At 42.8% G+C, this 12,167-nt stretch overlaps 1 protein-coding gene across 4 annotated transcripts in view; it reads right to left on the bottom strand.

The window, feature by feature from the left end:
* The window catches only part of TLK2 (tousled like kinase 2), a 108,730-nt gene that overhangs the window by 8,166 nt on the left and 88,397 nt on the right, over positions 1-12,167 (bottom strand). For all 4 annotated transcript variants that reach the window (XM_040989460.1, XM_040989461.1, XM_040989459.1 and 1 more), the window contains 4 exons: positions 11,750-11,841; positions 7,036-7,125; positions 5,027-5,196; positions 3,921-4,059 (listed from right to left, as the gene is read on the bottom strand). In XM_040989460.1, coding sequence (XP_040845394.1) covers positions 3,921-4,059; positions 5,027-5,196; positions 7,036-7,125; positions 11,750-11,841 — 491 coding nt within the window. The remainder of the gene's footprint in view (positions 1-3,920; positions 4,060-5,026; positions 5,197-7,035; positions 7,126-11,749; positions 11,842-12,167) is intronic.

Genomic DNA, 12,167 nt, shown 5'->3' with positions numbered 1-12,167 from the left:
TTTTATTACATTGCATTATGTGACACAGTTGTAAGCACTGGGACTCCCCCCACCCCTTCCCCACCCCTCCCCCTAGACTAATCAATTCTTTAAAAAGTCCAAATGAATTCAGGATCCAGCACAGAGATCTGAAGAAAGAGGCTATTATAAGGCCTGGCGTGATGACTCAGTGGCTAAATCCTTACCTTGCAAGCACTGGGATCCCATATGAGGTGCTAGCTCATGTCTCAGCTGCTCCACTTCCCATTCAACTCCCTGCTTATAGTCTGGGAAACTAGTCGAAGATGGCCCTAAGCCTTTGGACCCTGCACACGGGTAAGAAACCTGGGGGAGAATCCTGGCTCCAGATTGGCTCAGCTTTGGCCGTCATGGCCTCTTGGCAAGTGAACCAGTGGATGGAAAATCTTTGTTTCTCTTTCTCTCCATAAATCTGACCTGTCTTTCCGATAAAAATGGTTGAAGACGCAAGAAGGAAGAAGGAAGTAATGAAGGAAGGATGGGAAGGAGAGAGGAAGGAAGGAGAAAAAAAAAACCAGAAGAGGCTATTTTATCTTAGTGGAATCTCTTTCAGAAAGCTCAACCAGAGTAATTCCAATATATAAATGAGAGACATTAAAACCTAAAATATCAGAAGATATATTTCCTACTTCAAGGGCTTACTGGAAAACTAACGAATACTGCAAACAAAGCCAAACTAGCTATTACCACATGCCTTCCCTCTCTACCACTGCTACCTAGAAACAAGACTGCCTCTCATGCCAATCATGAAGTGCCTCCAGGTGTCTTACTCATGGTACAGCTGGAAGGCAGAATTCTAATGATAACAGATCAATTTCTGCAGCTTTCAAGCTAATAAAACCCATCCTGTGGAAAATTTTACTTTGGACCCCATTGTGCTTTTGGTGAACAATCTACACTAAGTCTAAAAGGGAAGCAGAAAATGTTCTCTTCTGATCTACCATGTCATTCAAACTTGGTCTCAGATCACAAGGTTGGTTACTTTTTTATTTCAGAAAGAAGTTAACTTTCACATTATTGTTTCTTATTATTAACAGCCATTTTTGAATGATTAAGACTTTTGACTGAATAAACTTTGTAGTGAACCCTTTCAACCAAACACACATATGGAAAAATACATAGAATTTACTGAGAAGGAAAAAAAGACATAGAAGTAAATAGAAAAACAGGAAAGAATTATAAAGAACAACTCTCTCAAGCATCACTATCCTAGTTTTTATAGTTCTTGACATGTTTTTACAAAAATTTATTTGTCTGAAAGGCAGAATCACAGAGAGGGCAGTGGGTAGATCACCCATCATGACTTGGGCATTCTGCAAATTCCCCAGATTGCTGCAACGGTAGGGCTGGGGCTGGGCCAAGTAGAATCCCACAGCCTGGAACTCCATTCAAATTTCCCATGTGGGTAGCAGAGGCCCAAGAACTTAACCCATCTTCTGTGGCTTTCCCAGCTGCATGGGAAGGTACCTGACTCAGAAGAGGAGCAGCCAGGACTCGAACCGGCACTCACATGGGGTACTAATGTCGCAGGTGGCAGCTTAACCTACTGTGCCAAGTTCTTGACACCCTAGGTTTATGTAGATTAAATACAATCTCAGATAAGTAACAACTATAACCTTTATTATAAAATAAAAATTTTAATGTATTTATAACATTTTTGTGGAGGTACTCAAAATGCAGAGAAATAATATTTTAGCACAATTTTTAGAATATGAAACACACTGATGTCAGCTTGATAGTATAAGTCAGGCAGATCCATTTCTAAGTCTTAGTTTCTTCATCTCTAAATAAAAAGCCAAAAAGCCAAAAAACTTAAAAAAAAGAAACTTCAAATATAATCTGAAGTAGAACCTATTGTCAACGATGCCCCATGGAGTACCATCCAGTGTCAGTAACTATCAACCTGTATCCAATCACTGTTGTACATCCTTACTCTTTAAAAAAAGTATTTATTTTTATTAAAAGTCAGATTTACAGAGAGAGGACGCAGATTTACAGAGAGGAGGACAGAGAAAAAGATGTTCCATCTGCTGGTTCACTTCCCGAGTGGCCACAATGGCCAGAGCTGAACTGAGCAGAAGCCAGGAGCCAGGAGCTTCTTCCAGGTCAGTGAGTTCAGGGTCCCAAGGCTTTCCCAGGCCATAGCAGTGAGCTAGAAGGGAAGTGGAGCAGCCGGAGCACAAACTGGTGCACATGGGGCCCTGGTGCATACAGGGTGAGGACTTCAGCCTGCCATGCTGGGCCCCACCCTTACACTTTCTCCACCCTTCCCAACAGATTATTTTGAACGAAAGAAACAAACAAAAAATAACTTAATTTTTATTTACATTCCAATTGTTGAATTTTATAGCTAAGCAAATACAGCACTAAACAGCAATGAGATAACCATCTTAAGCATAAAAACAAAAAATGTATCTAAAAAAGAACAAGGAGCAAAAACACAAAGCTCAAATCCAAGTCCCAGTTAATTCACATAGCTGAGTTATAGACCTGTTACTAGAGTTCCCAAAGCAGCTATTTTTTGCCTCATTTACTGAAAGGAACACTAACCCACAAGAGCCACTACAGCAAATAAACACTGTAAAATGCAGTTTCTATTTTAATCCTAGGATTTCAAAGTTTAAATTTAGGGACTGAGTTTTTACTTGCAGGTGTTATCTCCACAACAGCACAGAGAGACAGGAAGCAGAGTGTGGCACACAGGGTGTTCTCACCGAAAGTGAATTGGTTAGAACAGAGTTGGCGCTGTGTTGTGAATGGCAACCCCTCCCCCTTTCTGCTTCCTGGGTAATCCTCTCTAATGTGCCAACAAAGGGCTGTGCCCACGTGACTCCGGGATAGGACAGCATGTGCTATGGCACCTTCGTGCTACAGAGCCTTCTGCAAGTTCACAAACACATATATCACGTGACCTGGAGTAACCATCACGGCAGAGAAAAAGAGCTCTAGCAACACACTTGTACAATGACAAATACCTGAGCTGCAAGTTATCTCTAATGGTCCTCACATCAAAAGTAACAGGAGAGACAGAAGTCACAGCACTGGCACAGAGCTGGGTTAGGGTTGTGGGGAGACACGGTGACAACGGATGGGAAGAGATGTGCCCCAAGACTTCTTGCTTGTTTATTTTTTAAAGATTCACTTTATTTATCTGAAAGATGCACTGATGGAGAAAGAACTCTATCTAATGCTTCACTCTCCCAAGTGACTGCAGCGAGGGGCTGGACTCTACCTGGCTCTCACTCGCAATACCTTCTGCTGCTTTCCCAGGAGCACCAGCACGCAGCTATACTGGTAGCTGAGAAGCCGAGACTCAAACTGGAGCACCATAGGAGAATGTCAGCGTCTCAGACAAGAGCTTAGCCAAGTGTGCCATGATGCTGGCCCCAGAGATTTTTAGAACATGAATAACAGATACAGATAAATTTCTGATAAATACTGTTGACATTTTTCTGTATATATTTCATGTGATGCTGTGGCTGCTTCCCATTCTGGACTTCACAACTCCATGATTCTTGATAACCCACCACCCTCAGACAACTCCTATTAACCCACGATGAGAACACCCCACATTGGCCCTAAGAAGAATCTCTGGCCATTGTTTACGTATACAACATGGGCAGCTTTGCCTGCTTTGCATTCCCCAGAACAGCCTTGTAGAGGAGACACAGACCTTACACACCTGGCAGTACACAGGCTCTCTCTCATGGGTTTTCAAGAAACTGAAAAATCAGGATAAGCTAGTGTAAATACAGAAACAACGGAAAGGCTGAGTGTTCTGAGGGAGGAAGACCCGAAGGCATCTCTGCCTTACACACAGTACAGCAATCGACTGAGTCAGTAAGCCTCCAGCAGAGGGAAGCCGCACGTCGGCAACTGTGCGAGCAGACCCAGATACATACCAGTAAGTACCAGCACCTTGGGATGTCAGCTCCATGCCATCCACTGAGTTGTAGCTATCATCATCCATGATCTTGGAAAGACCAAAATCTGTTATTTTTATCTCTCCACATGCTGTACCATTTACTAAAAGAATGTTACCTAAAAAGATAAAAAGCTTCATGAATGAACAGAAAGGTTGTGGTTAAGAGAAAACTCAAAGTAGTAACAGAAGAGAAGAGATCAATTGAGCTCAAACCTTTGCATGCAAAGCCCTGCATCTCTGGAACACAGTAACCTGAACTCTAGATGCTCAGGGGCAGCTTCTGTGTCTGCTAGAAATATCTGTTCTTACAGAACTGCCTAGTGAGTGTGACAAAACCACCATTATAAGCATCAGAATTCAAAATATCACTACAAGAAAATGATCATCATGTCAAAAAAATGATGTGAAGTTTTCATAACTTTCCGTGAAGATATCTAACCAAGTTTGTTTATAACAGCATTTTGTCAAAGGAAAAAAACCTCAAAGAAACCTGCCACTACAGCGCCACCTACAGCTCTTTAAGGCAGTAAAGTATGCCGAGTTAATGTGTAGCTAGCACAGAGGTAAAGCAAAGAACTGTTTGCCACACCAGCAGCAAAGTAGGAAACTATCCTGATGCCCATGTTGAGCTGGTTGGAGCAGTTTACCCAGAGTGCACACAGACTTCTAAACATTCGCTGAGGGCAACAAAAATGCAGAAAGAACTCTGACTGTCCTCTACTGTTTGATGGTGACTGTCAAAGTCAGACAACAAGAATGCAAAAAGCTAAGTCATTAATTTCGGGGACCCTTCTCAGAGACAGGGTATGCAGGACGTGCCCCGCAGTGAGTGATGGGAAAAGCAAAGCTGCACTTGCCAGAACAACTGACATTAATTGTGCCGGTTGCACTTAAAGGCACTGTCTCCCCACAGCGTTAAATCCAACCCGCCCTCCTTAGCCCAGTACAGGCCTTTTGCCACACTCACCAGGAAACCTTAAAGGCAGATGTTTAGGGTTTCTTGGTTGCTGCCAAATCATCTAAGTCATTTTTATATAAAGTCAAACAAAATTTACCAATGCTGTCTTAAAAAGTAAGACTTACCTGGTTTGAGGTCATAGTGTATGATGGGAGGTTTTATTTCATTTAAGTATTTTAAAGCATTCACAATCTGCATGATAATGGACCGGGCCTCCTTCTCTGACATTAATTTGTGCTGTTTCAGGTAGAAGTCCAGATCATTCCCCTCACAGTATTCTAATACTGTACAAAACCTAAAGACAAATGAACCAACATGTTTACTATAGCATAAGAACAAGAAAATTAAGACTAACTAAACAGTGCCAGCAAACACTTGGACACTGAACTATAATGTATGCCAGCTAGCTTCATTTTTAAAGTTTCCCTTACCAACTGGCATCACATACCCATTTCTAAACAACTGCATTGTGAGCAGGTGTGCAGTGTTCACTGAGCACCATCACTAAGCCTGAGAGCTAACAGGGAGCAAGAATCCTGCCTCGAGAACAGGCTGCACGGGAGGTCTACCAGATGGCTGGCACAACACTGCACCAGTTTCTCTTTAATAGCAAATGCACAGGTATAAAGAGCTTGTAAAGATGCAACAATGTGTTACTAGTTGGCAGGGCAAGGGTTCTTCTTCCTTCACTATGGCAATACAGCACATAGATCCAAATTTAAAAACATCTACTATATGGATCATGTGTCTATCTTCCAAGGCACTATAAACCTGGGGAAGCTTTCCTAAACTGCTTGAATATTCCTGAGGTGAATATCTTCTGAACTATTCTAAGTTATGCTAATGTTAGACTAGTAGTCAGGGTCTAGCTGGAAAATAAAACCCACTTGAGTATTTTAAACAAAGAGACTTTAGTTCAGAGAATTGACTACACAAGTGATGGAAGAGCTGAGAAGACAAATTCCTTTACAGAACCAGTTCCAAATGCCAAATATTTCCCAACTCTCATACAAACCCAGAGGCTCTGGGGCTTCCTTCTACCAGGTAACAATACAGAGCAATGCCCTAAATCCTCAAAGATCGCAGATGAGTCCTTGAGAACCTCTGCTTCTTGAAATCCACCTATGAGAAGAGAAGCTGGATTCATTCCAATTTTAACATCTGATGAACCTACATTTCAGCATGCAGCATTGGACACTGCCTTTATTTGTGCCACATTTATTCCAGGGTGAAGTCACATTCTGGTATATTCTGGAAATGTTCACTGGTGTTCATCAACTCAAAGGTGGGGAAGAGCCTCCTGAACAGTCTCCTCTCTAGGGCATGTCACTAGCATGCTAGGACCACTCTGTGCAAATCCCAAGGAGTTGATCGTTCAGTGCTCAAAAGTTTTAAGCTGGTTATTCAACCATTTGTGGCCCTAATAGATACGTAAAATGTGGTAAATACATACCTTGGATATTATTTGGCCACAAAAAGAAACGAGGTATTGACACATGACTCACGGGTAAAATTTGGAAATATCATACTAAATCAAAGAGGATAGTCACAAAAGGAGCACAAACTATATTCTGGCACTTGTGTGAAAATCCAGAAAAGGGATTCTAGATGGAATGCAGCTGCTTAGGGGTGGGCAAGGGCACAGGGTGGTGAAACAGAGGGCTAACAGTACAAGGTATGGGGCTTTTCTGAAGTGGTAAACATTAGAAATTTAGCTCCAATGGTAGTTATGTGTATCTGTGATTATAAAAATCACTGAGCTGCATATGCTAAATGTGGATATCATATGGTAGGTGAATCATAGATCATAATTAAACTAAGCTTTCTCTCTTTTTTAATGCTTGTAGCTCAAAACTAGATACAGTCTAAATATTTATATGATGGAAACTGGCAAATATCTTTCTCCTCTCCAAGTCGGTTGTTAAATATTTGCTAGTACACAAGTGTGTATACTTTTTCACCTGGAGATGTCTTGGCCAACCCAATTCTCGATTTATGGGTAATCATTACACAGAAATGAATATATTTACTTCCCTCAGAAGATATTTCCTGAACCCAGATTTAAGCTCTATTCCATAAAGAGTTGACATTGCAAGAATAACACCATGCTTAAGTAAAAGGGCTGAGCACTTACGAGTCGGTATCCAGTGAAAAGTAATCATACAGCTTAACTATTCTGGGGTGATCCAGTTCTTTGTGAATCCGGTATTCCCTACATGCATGCCTGTAAACAAAGGAAATTAGCAATAAGATAATCTGGACTTTTGCCTAAGACCTCCTCAAAAATATTTTTTAAAGTTTTTTTTTTTTGTAAATATTATTTAGTTTTATTGGAAAGGCAGAGCAAATCCATGGAGAAAAGGCGACACAGAGAAAGATTCCCCAATCACTGATTCTATTCCCAAATGCAGAAGCCAGGATCCCCCTCCAGGTCTCCCACACCTGCACAGGATCCTAAGGCCTTGGGCTTTCCTTTGCTGCCCTTCCAAGCCACAAGCAGGGAGTAGGATAGGAAAAGCAGGAGCTGGGACATGAGTTGGCATTCATAGGAGATGTCGGATTTTTTTTTTAAGATTTATTTATTTATTGGAAAGTTAGATATACAGAAAGGAGGAGAGACAGAGAGGAAGATCTTCCTTCCGATGATTCACTCCCCAAGTGGCCACAATGGCTGATGCTATGCCGATCTGAAGCCAGGATCCAGGAACTTCTTCCAGGTATCCCACACGGGTGCAGGGTCCCAAAGCACTGGGCCATCCTCAACTGCTTTCCCAGGCCACAAGCAAGGAGCTGGATGGGAAGTGGAGCTGCTGGGATTAGAACCGGTGCCCATATGGGATCCCGGCATGTTCAAGGCGAGGACTTTAGCTGCTAGGCCATGGCGCCGGGCCTGAGATGTTGGATTTTATAAGGTGAGGACCCAGCCATTCAACCATCGCTCCAGGTCCAAGGATACTTTTAAATATTTCATCCATCCCATTTCTAGCTCTTCATTCTACTCAAGACAATCTAATCCCATCATCTGATACTCTTTATCCTTTTTCTCTACAGTGGATGTGCAAATATTTGTGAAATTAATGGGGTCACATCAAAGGGATCACTTTCAGCTTGTAAACTACATATATCAACATGTTATCCATTATGTAAGTCAATTAGCAATGCTTCTATTTATTTTTTAAAATATTCCTCTCTAAAAGTAAGATTTGAGTTGCATTCAGCCTTATTTTGTTCCAAAAAAAAACATAAAGTTGATAGAAAATTTGTAATTATGGAAATCCCAGTATTCTGAGAACACAGAACCTTATGTACGTTTCAGCTGCTGCACTTCCCACCCAGCTCCCTGCCTGTGGCCTGGGAAAGCACAGAGGACGGCCCAAACCTGGGGACCCTGCACCTGCGCGGGAGACCCGGAAGAGCTCCTAGCTCCTGGCTTTAGATTGGCGCAGCACCAGCCGTTGCAGTCACTTGGGGAATGAATCATCAGTTGGAAGATCTTCCTCTCTGTTTCTCCTCCTCTATATATATATCTGACTTTGCAATAAAAAACAAATAAATCTTTAAAAAAAATGAGCATGTTTATACATAGTAAAGTTACCAATAATTTTTACAGCACTTAGTTCATGTTTACAAGAGTAAGTGGAAATTATTTTTTTTAACCGATCAATTTATTTGAAAGAGTTACATAGACAGAAGGAGAGACAGAAAGCGAGCTTCTAGTTTTGGTTCACTCCTTCAAATGGCTGCAACAGCCAGGGCTGGGCCAGGCCGAAGCCTGGCTTTATCTGGCTTCATGGGTGTCAGCAGCCCATGTACTCGAGCCATCTTCTGCTATTCTCCCAGGTGCGTTAGCAGGAAGCTAAATTGGAAGCAAAACAGCTGAGGCTGGAACCGGCACCAAATGGAACCCGAGCATTGCAGGTTACACTTTCAAACATTACAATGACAACACTCAAGTAGGCCACTTTCAGTTTCAAACGAAATTTTAAAGCACTCTTCAAAATCTAGTCTGTATTTGCCATAAAACAACTTCTAAGTCTAAAGGAATTAAATCAATCTTTTGCACTTCACTTTCACCTGTAGGCTGGAATTCATCTTTGGTAGAAACAGTATTGTCTGTTCAGTAAGCAAAACTCTTTTTTTTAAAGAAAGGAGGAGTATAGGAAACAACAACAGCATGACAAGGACTACGCAGGCAGCTGGGAAAGACCTCGCCACCTCTGACGGGAAAGACCCACCCTGCAGCTGGAGCCGCTAGGCGCTCAAGCAGTGCTCTCCTCCTGCTTGCTCTGCGTGTCTGGGAGAAACGTGAGAGACACCCAACTCAGCTCTGGGGACTAAAACTGTTTCCCACGAATGTCATGGAAAGACATGAACTGTTACCTCAGTATTCAACATGAACATTCTCTTTAAGGTCAGCTTATGAAGCCAAATACTGAAACTAGGCAAGGCACATGCGAGTCTCAGCACAAGAATTCTCTCCAGCACAGCCCTCCCGAGTGTGCTCAACGCACAGCTGAGACGCAGACCCTGCCCTGCGGGACAGAGGAGGGACAGGGCTCTTTCTTGTGACTCGTCACAGCAGCATATGGTTTCCGTCTCAAGTGCTCCTGGCATTCCCCTCTGCATGCCATGCATCCCTGCATGTCACTAGCTGGAATGTACTTACAACAATGTCGCTGCCCCCACAGAGCATCTGGACTGCAGCTGTCTGCCTGACACACATGGCGTGAGAGGGGATCAGAACCACACAGCACCACAGCACCCTTTCCCTACCTCTGCCTACTTCTCCTAATGACCGCATGCAACCTCGTCTCCAGCACCGCGTGTCGCGGCCCATCTGTCCACCAGAGTTCTCAGGCCCATCAGAACAGGTACAATGCAAAACAGCTTGGGTCTCAGTCTCAAGTACTGGCTGACAACACAGAAATGTTTGATTTTTCCCTCTAGAGTTAGAGGCCACTAAAAGGCTACGTCAACACTCCGGGCCACACTCTACAATAAGCACCTAGATCTGGGGCATACTAAGGCAGACAAGGACAGCTAACAGGCCTTAGAGAGAATTTTCTTCCCCCACATCGGGGCCCCAAAGGTGACATCAAGCAACCACCTCCATCCCTGAGCACTGATGTGGTATGACAGCAGGGAGTGGCACGCTTTCTCTTACCTCACCCACCTTGCCCACCACCCCAATCCTCTCAATCTTGATCAGAGGCCCACATGCGTCCGCAACCCCCTCACCTTTGTAACAAATACCAAAATAAATGTTTTTAAATTAACGAATTTAACAGGTTTTAAAAGGCTATATTGGGGCCCAGCGCCATGGCCTAGCAGCTAAAGTTCTCACCTTGAATGCACTGGGATCCCATATGGGCGCTAGTTCTAATTCTGGCAGCCCTGCCTCCCATCCAGCTCCCTGCTTGTGGCCTGGGAAAGCAGTCAAGGGCAGCCCAGAGCATTGGGACCCTGCACACCCACATGGGAGACCCGGAGGAGGTCCCTGGCTCCTGGCTTCGGATCGGCGCAGCATCAGCTGTTGCAGCCACTTGGGGAGTGAATCATCGGACAGAAGATCTTCCTCTCTGTCTCTCCTCCTCTGTATATATCTGCCTTTCCAATAAAAATAAATAAAAATCTTAAAGAAAAAAAAGAAGAAACTGTCTAAAAAAAAAAAAGGCTATGTTAAAGTCTTTTGTTTTTTCACCTTCCAAAGTATTCTTTATAAGAAAACAGGACTATGTTTATAAAAAGCGGAAATTGGGGCTGGCACAGCTGAATTCTGTTTGTGGTGCTGGCATTCTACATGGGTGCTAGTTGCTCTTCCAGCTGTCCCACTTACGATTCAGTTCCGTGCCTATACTTAGGAAAGCAGTGGAGGATGGCCTAAGTCCTTGGGATTCTGCGTTCACATGGAAGACCTGAAAGAAGCTCCTGGCTCCCAGTTTCAGACCAGGGAGTAAGCCAGTGATGGAAGATCTCTCTATAACTCTTTCAAGTAGAATAAATCTTAAAAAAAAAAAAAAAGAAAGAAAGAAATGGGGAGCTTGTTTCTATCGCAAGAGGCTTATTCCCTTGAGAGGCAGGAACTGTCTCAGTCAAAGCTTGTACCTACAAAAAGGAAACAAAACTAAGCCCAGTGGGGACCAACAACTGTGAAGCTTTCAAAGCAAATGAGTGGTGAAACCCAGTGCTAAAAGCTCAGGGAATATAGATAACACTGACATTAGCGAGTCACAGACATCCACAGCTGCACAGGTTCTAACCATTCCTTCTAAGGATCCCACTCCTAACCACCTCCAGGAGAGACCTGGGCTGCCACCAGCCCCGCTCTGAAGGAAGGGGCACAAAAAGGGGAACCCTAAGAGAAGAATTTGAGACAGACAGACTTTGAGGAATACCGAGTGGCTCAACTGGTCACCAGGTACCAAGAGGTGGAAAATGTGCTCCGTGAGCTGCATAAAGAACTGACTGGGAGAGCAAAGAGCGAGCTTCACCCACAGCTCCCTGGGACCCCCAGACCACCAAGGGACTGCCACCTGCCACCTACAGACAGGCAGGATAATTTCCGAGTCTTTGCTTATTTACGTATTGTTCCTATCTTTTAGTGGAAGAAGAGGTTAAGAGAATGGGCTCTGGAATCAGGGTTTAAATAGACGCTTTGTCACATCCTGTTTCTCAAAATCTATAAACATAAACATGAATCTCCTTGATTAGTAATATACACAATGAAGATATTCACGCTCTTAGCTCCAGTCAAGATTAAATTAAAATCCAACAATTATGTAAATAAAGATATTATCATGATGTTTAAACATCAGCTATTATTAAATTTTGAAAATAATCTCACTTACTTGTGATAATTCTCTTTTTTCTCATCTCTCCAGTTTTTATTTAACTGGTGAATTTTCACAGCTACATATCTTTGCTCTGTTAGATCAAATGCCTACAAAGAAAAGAAACAAATTACATTCTGGGTAAACGATAAGAATTAAAACTTCGATTTAACAGATCAACACAATCAATGTACAGTATAAATTAAATAAAAACAGCAGCAAATGACAGCATATATTACATTACATATTTGTTTCAGTGTTGCACCATCTTCTTGAAACTTGTGATTAGATCATTTAGAAGTCTCCAGACACACTGGCACCAATGGGTTTAGAACATAAAACCAAACACACACCACAAACAGAAAGACAGCCCATGTCTTAACAGCCACTTCCAGCAATTCTTTCTGGTCACCATCTATCTCGTGTGGGGCCTTTC

The sequence above is a fragment of the Ochotona curzoniae genome, unplaced genomic scaffold (assembly GCF_017591425.1).
Source record: "Ochotona curzoniae isolate NIBS_2020 unplaced genomic scaffold, NIBS_Ocur_1.0 contig_523, whole genome shotgun sequence".
NCBI classification, from domain to species: domain Eukaryota; kingdom Metazoa; phylum Chordata; class Mammalia; order Lagomorpha; family Ochotonidae; genus Ochotona; species Ochotona curzoniae.
Note: the sequence above shows the minus strand (reverse complement) of the source record. Positions and strands in the feature narration are given on the sequence as shown.